The 7,346-nt window shown below is 42.5% G+C and overlaps 1 protein-coding gene across 1 annotated transcript in view; it reads right to left on the reverse strand.

Annotated features, from left to right (window-relative positions):
* Window positions 1-1,295: 1,295 nt before the first annotated feature.
* The window catches only part of POLA1 (DNA polymerase alpha 1, catalytic subunit), a 195,462-nt gene continuing 189,411 nt past the window's right edge, over window positions 1,296-7,346 (reverse strand). The window contains exon 37 of the mRNA XM_065677248.1: window positions 1,296-2,565. Within this exon, the coding sequence (XP_065533320.1) occupies window positions 2,393-2,565 (173 nt within the window). The 3' untranslated portion in view covers window positions 1,296-2,392. The remainder of the gene's footprint in view (window positions 2,566-7,346) is intronic.

Here is a 7,346-nt window from a genome sequence, read left to right on the forward strand (position 1 = left end):
CTCTTCCCCAACTGCAAATAAATACAAATAAACACAAACCTTAATTTTAACAGCCTTGCGGGGAGGCAGGAAGGAGGGACAGGAGGGCAGGGCAGGGAAGGCGCTTCGGGCTGCATCAGCCTCAAGCCGCAGATCTGCACACTCCGTTTCTCCCCCCCCCCCAAATCATTTACAGCTCCCGCATTTACCAGCTCCGTTTAAATGCTGTAAAGATGATTTTGCGTTTCCCAGCCTTTCTCCCTGGCCAAGATGAGGCATCGTGCCCGGAGCTGATTAGGGGTGGAAGGAGGGAATCCACTTTCTCCCTTGCCAGGACTCAGGCTCTGCTCTGACCAACTCTGCTGAGAGGAATCAAAACTGGCCTTAATTCGGGGTACAAAGCCCCCAGGACTGCGGTGCCCCCCCCCCCCCCCGCCCTTGCCCCCCGCTGGAGAACGGGGCTCCTCTGCGGCTGTGCGGGGGGAGCAGACCCTTGCAGGGCCACTATATACTGCTGCACCCTACACAATCATTCCACAACACTCTCATTTAATCTAAACATCCCTAAACTTGCAAATTAACAGGCTCTTCAGCTGTAATTATACAGATACATACAAGTGCCACAGGGTCAGGTTATGCCGTATCTATCCATTTTATTTGTATACCTAAGGTTTGGAGGAGAAGGTCACACTTTCTGCAGGCATTCTACCCGGTGATATCAGTAATATCTCCATAATCCTATTTGGCTCGGACATGGAGAATCTGAAAAACCCCGTGTGAAATCACAGGAAGCCAGAATCTTTCAAAGAGCTGCAACATCAACATGCCATCCAGGCAGCAACACCGTCTCCCCAGGACAAGCCTCCAAATAAAAGTCTCTTGTACAATAACCCAACTGAACATGTTGGGAAGGAGTGAAAGCCTGCCAGGGGTGTGGGCTAGCACCAACACAAAGCCAGGGACTGAGCAGGTCCGATTTCTCATGTAATGTGACTCAGCGTGACTAAAAATGAACTAAGCCCCAAAAGTTGCTCAAAAGACGACTGTGTATTTAGGCATTACTTGTACTGACACACAGCGTCTTCTGATGTAACTGTAGGGACAAATGAACATCATAAAATACTTCAACACAGACACATATATCCCTCTGGTGAGCAACATGTTTGTGCTGATCTCTCACTTTTTCTTCTTCAAGCTCCCTTTGCTAACAGCCGACCATCAATGGACACACGAGCACTTCTGTAAAAGCAGGAAAAGTCTGGAGCAACCCGACGCAGCCTGGTGTCCTTTCAGCAGTCAGATGATAGAGACAGAGGCTCTTTTACTAGAAAACTTTATTATTTTTTCCTTCAAGTATTAAGAAAATTTTACATGTTATACTGTAGAAGATAGAAAAGTTTTTATAACCTTACAAGAATATATCACATTGCAAACTTAACAGCAAGCACAACAATATTCTGCATACAAAGGCACGGACCCAAATTTATGCTCCTTTCTTGTCAGATCTGCTTGTCATGTCATTAAAAGTGAAAAATACAAGTTGTTTATAAAAACCTTAGAAACTCCAATACAGTATTACAGAACAGCAACAATGATTCTCTGTTCTCCTTTCCCCCATTACTGGTTACAATGCCATCACAAACATGTTTTTCCCTATGGGTTGCTTACTTTCAAATCCTTTGCATGGAAGGAAATTAAATACAGTTATATCCTGCATATGTATGAAAAGGGGTTTGTACATGTGCATGTCTTTACACACAGACAGAAGGTTCCAACGCAGCAAAATACAACACTTAAAGACTTGGAAAGATGGTCCCTATTTTTAGCACCTCCAGGTTTCAGTCATTACTTTTAATAAATTTGAAAGCAAACTGTCCCTACCTCTGTTCAGAAGGTGTTAGGACATCTAAAGGCATGTAGGTTTGGTATTGTTTTTAATTGGTATGTTTATGATCAGGAAGAAGATAAACTGTGAAAAGGCAAAACATTAGTGCTCCTACTGAGACCTCAACTAACCTCTCTTCCTGAGAGCACCTCTACTAAATACCCTGGAGCAAAGTCTAGGATCACTTACATTCCAGCAACTCTCACTGGGAATTATCCAATTAAAGCAGCAATTCCCCCACCCCTTTTCCCTCACAGGTCTACATACACAACAAAATATACTGCCAAACTCAACTGCTCCCTTTTTAATAACCCTGGCTTCTCAATGAAGAGGAAAACAGAAGGTAAAACCACCTCGAGTATTTTGTGTCCACATGACTCACAAGTCCCACTCTCATCTTCCATTTTTCCTCCTCTGAAGAGACAAGATTATTAAAACATCATTGTGCACACTGAAATAGACTATTGCTTTACAGATCACGACTGTTAAACAGGAACTAGCCTCTTGCTTCCCTCCATTTTTAATCAATCACTGTCTTTCATTATTGGACTCTCCCACAGATCTTCCTATGCTGATGGTGAAGAGTTTGCCGAGGTTCACTTCTGAGTAGCCACTCGTGGACAGACATTTGTCTATGGTACTCTTCAGTTTTTTGTAGGCCTCAAGGACTTCCCTCCTGAGTGGCTTCTTCTTCAAATACTCTGATAGAACAAAGAGAAAAAGCAGAGAAGGATTAAATGACCACAGAAAGTCAGTACTTTTCTATTCACTGCTACTACAAGTCATGGTATTTTAAAATACAAGGTGAGTGCTGAGGCTAGCAAAAATGACATTCACAAGCAAGCTCTTCCAAATTCTGGTGCCTTCCCCCTGCTTCTCCCTGTACTGCACCGTACCAGCCAGTGAGAGGCCATGGTGAACCTGCCCCCTCAGCCCCAACAGTATGGGTGCAGCGGCTCCTGCCTGCAGCTGGCAAGAAGCACCACTTGCCCAGCCATGTCACCCAGCTAGAATGAAATGGGGGTTCACTAAGTCACAGCAGGGAAAATAAGCGATGGCAGGGTTGGCTCTGAAAGGATCTCATTTATAATGTGCCTTAACTTGGTGAGACCTATGCAGAGATTGTGGGGGTCTGAAGTAGGGAAAGATGCCGCCCAAGTTTGGCTTCAGAAGTGAAGGAAACCATGCTTCACTTCTCTCATTCCCACTGCTGCAAATACTGGCACAACTTGGGACAAACTTACTACACGTCTTGTGTGTTCTCACATGCATTTTGTGTGCAGGATGGAAATCGTGATGTTCAGCACTATAGAGTCATTGGAAGGAACAGGGCAGTAGAACAAACAGGGCAATTCCATGCTATCCTACCCTAAACCAGAGAGGATGCCTGGTATCTCAACCAGAAGACATCACGTTCACCTGATGCATGAATGAAGAGAGCCATTCCCAAATGCTTCACCAATAATACCTGTGAAGAAATGTCTGGAATGCAATACATTTATTCGCCTGCATGTCTGTGTGTGTGCAAACTCACGCTCGTGTGTCCTGCAGTGACACCCAAACTGTTCTATTTTTGTTGTTAAATTTTACGCCATCAAAAAAAAAAAAAATCCACGGATTTTGTTTGGGTGGTTGTCTGGCTTTTGCTTTACAAAGGCTGTGGACAAAGACCAAAAGGGTGAAATACTGATATACATCAATGCCAGCTTGATGCAGATCTGGTGAAATTGTGCTCCTCCTTTCCAACCAGCTCCATGTTCTAGAAACACGAGTTCCTACCCAAAAGCCTGTGTCTGCAGTTACACCTTGGAACATGCACCGCTGGACAGTGCACTACTGAGCACACAAGAAGAATATGCTGCAAAAGGAGGTGCCCTCCCAGAGAGTTTCCTCCCTGTTAGGCTGGAGGGACTCCAGGTCAAGCAGAATTACAAGAAGATGGCACAGGTACCTAAAGGTCAAGCTTTCAAGCCATTTAGGCACAACGCAAGCGTGTGTCTTGTGAGCAACCAACACAATCCTTCTGCTGCTCATCAGCTGTGCCTAAAAGCTGTTGTCTCATTTCTTCCTGTCACCTTCACAACATTGGTACTGCCCTCCTCACGCTTTGAACTTGTAACAAAGGAGCCTCCATCCCCTCTTGAACGGCTTTTCCTACACAGCACAAGTTGAGATGAAAAAACAGTTGTCTCTAAAGAAGCGGAGTGTCTTTAAGAGAAGGGTCTGGAGGAGAAGGGCATGCTGGTTTTTTGAGCCCACCTGTGTGAGGGAAGAAGTGACTCTTTTGCAGTGACTCCTGCAACATGACCGAGATAAAGACGTCCCATGGGACACACCTTTGTCTCAGCAGCCATGGCAAGGACATGAGAAGATTACAGGGAAGGGGGGCACAGGAACACAGACAGCTATTACAATTTTGGTGTTTCTGAATTCCTCCTCCCTGAGGATTTATAGCTATTTTTTGTTGAGCTTCAGATGTTTAAAGATGAGCTCAAAAGATCAGCTACTGGATACAATACAAACAGCAACATTTTTCTGAGCAGTTGCCACCTGCTTAGGTTTTCCATGTTCTTCACAAAGTTCCACTGAACTCAATTGCTCTGCATGATGCTATCAAATCTTCAAAAATTAAATTAAAATTTAAATTAATGATGCCGGTTTGAGTAACTGAATATGTTGATTAAAAGCACTTTGGTAAGCACCTTTCATGCATCCTTGTGATGAAGGTAGGTATTGTGCTGTCATATTCAGATTCAGGTATTTATGTTGCCAACTTTGGGCAGTAAGCACACAGCGGAAGATGCATAATTAAAGATACCACACTCTCACCATTACTCAGACAGTAATGGACTCAGGTCTTTTGACAAAATTCAGATTTCCTTAAGCTACGCCGCCAATACAATAAAAACTTTGATTACAAGAATCTGTTCATTAACAGACTGAAGTCACTACAGCATAAACACGTTTAATGATCCTGAAATTATTTAAATGTGGGGTTTAATTAGACAAACATTGAAAACTGCAATAACCAGATCCATAAAACCACCAAACCTACTTTGCCACAAATTCAGCACTAACTAGTTTATGCATTTCCAAGATAAATGATGTATGTCAGTGGGTTCACTTGCCACTGCTCACGTTAGCAACACCACACTCTTTATACCAAGGAACGGTGGAATATACCATCTTTGTAGTTCCAAACTAGGCTAAAATAGTTTAAAGCTTCCTGGAGCTCAGGAAGGACCAAGGTGAAATGTATCAATGGGGAGAAACAGCTGGCACATGTGAACAGAACAGGCATGCACATTAATCATGAGAACGATCAGGCAAACAATAAACCGGGACTGAAAAATTAGAACAAGAACAGAGGCCCGTGTACAGCTCCAATGCAGGCTCCAGCCATCCCGCTAATGGAGCGCCTAGCTCCCCCCCGCCATTAAATCTTAACTTCAATTATGTGCGATAACCTTTCTGACAGTACGCTTCAAACATTTCTTAGATGCAATTACCCTCGTAGAGGCAAGCAGGAAAGGGTGGGATGAAAAAAAAAAGGAGAAATATGAGGGGCCTCGTTGAAGTAATGAGGCCAATTTTAAGTTTCAATTATAAGAGAATGGGAGCCGGGAGCTCCGGGAGGAGAGGCAGGCAGCGGCTGTGTCTGCAGCACAGCCACACCATGCATTTGAATGACACAAGTGCATCTGATGACTGGGGAGAAGAGATTTAAAGAACTGTAGTAATACAGAGCAGGGGAAGATGAGAGAGGACACAGCTCCTGATGTGTTTACCTCCTTTGCTGATGGGATATTGACTTTTCCCACCAGGTTGGTTAGAAAGGGGACTATTTACGCTGCCACACAGCAGAGTAAGAATGACAACCAGCATCACTCTGCTCCTCTGAGTAAAAGACATCTGTGACCGTCGTATATCACACTGCCAGTCAATACCTTCGAGTTACCATACCATCCAACTTAGAGATGCATGTAAAAGCTCCTACTTTCTTCCTAAATGAGAATTTAATCAATAATGCACCTAAGGCCTTCTGGAAACGAAGCTATACAAACTGAAATTGCCTTTCAGTACTCAGTCACATTCCAAAATAGTTCTACACCTATTATCACCCATCATTGTTTCAATAATATCCGAGTTCAGTAGCAAGCAAATCTTTTAAGGCTATCACTGTTGCAGAATGCATACACGGCTATACCTAAAGAGGTATACTTATACGCATGCACAGCATACAAAAGATACTACCAAAACAAATATACAAATGAAAAATAAAATTATTTTAACAGAAATCGAACAAAAAAAACCCCAAAACAAAAAAAAAAAAAGGGGGGGGGGGGGGAGAAAGGGAGGATGTGCTTCTGACTGTACAGAATCAAAATTCAGGTACTATATTCTCCAAAGTTAATAAATCACTGACTCTCATAAAGATTTTAGAAACATATCACCAAGACTGCCCCCCCAACATAACTGCTCCCTTGTTCCCTTCACAAACCAGGCTGAACTTCTGGATGTCCCTGTGTCCCTGTCAAATTCAGCACCCCATCCAAGTCTGTTTAGCTACTTAGGTATATTTTTATATTCTTGGAGGGGAAAAAAAATAAATTAAGAGATAACCTGAAATCCATTTACCCCATACTGTTGTACTGATAGCTGGAAGCAAGGATGGAAATATTTGGAGGTTATCTATACCTGGTCATATGTTTCCCATTTTTCCATTTACTGCAATTGCCCTTCTTTCCTATTAAAATGACACTAAATAACATGATGGTCAGGATCAAGAACTTTTGTTCCTGGATTCCCAAAGACATGATTCCATGAAAGTCTTGTGGTTCTTATCCTACTGATTGTACCATCAAATTGTGTCATATTATTAAATGCTCTCCCCTGATTATCCTGTTGATAGCCTGCTCTTCAGAGTGAGAAGTAAAAATATATTCACATTTTTTTGTATTTGTGTCCGTGTACCTGCACCGGGTACGTGAGAAACAACGTAGGTGCCTATGAACATAGTGCCAAAATGGCTTGGTTGGTTTGTCTAGGAAGGCACGAAAAAGGCTGTGGAATACCCTTTATGTGTCTCTCTCACACTTTTAAAGAGTTAAAGAACATACCAAATTAGCTACTGAATTTTTTACATCGCCTACTGGTTATTGTATTTTAATTACAGCGAACTTAGACACACAGGCAGCAGTCTCTGTTCCAAATATCTGTGTTTCATTTATTTCTGCGCAAAGGTAGCAAACAACAGTCAGTCATAATTGGTTCTGTCAGATGTTTTACAGTCAGTCATAATTGTCTCTGTCTAGAGGTGTGTCAATTTACTGCAAGTTAAATAAATATTCTGTCTATTATGGTATCAGGTTCTGTAAGCCATTTTTTTTAATTGCATGGGTTCCCCTTTCATAATCCTCAGCACCCCTATTTATATTGTTAACCTTAACTTTGCCATTTATGGAATGTCAATGAAAAAAGT

Source organism: Lathamus discolor, chromosome 4 (genome assembly GCF_037157495.1).
Source record: "Lathamus discolor isolate bLatDis1 chromosome 4, bLatDis1.hap1, whole genome shotgun sequence".
In the NCBI taxonomy this organism is placed as follows: domain Eukaryota; kingdom Metazoa; phylum Chordata; class Aves; order Psittaciformes; family Psittacidae; genus Lathamus; species Lathamus discolor.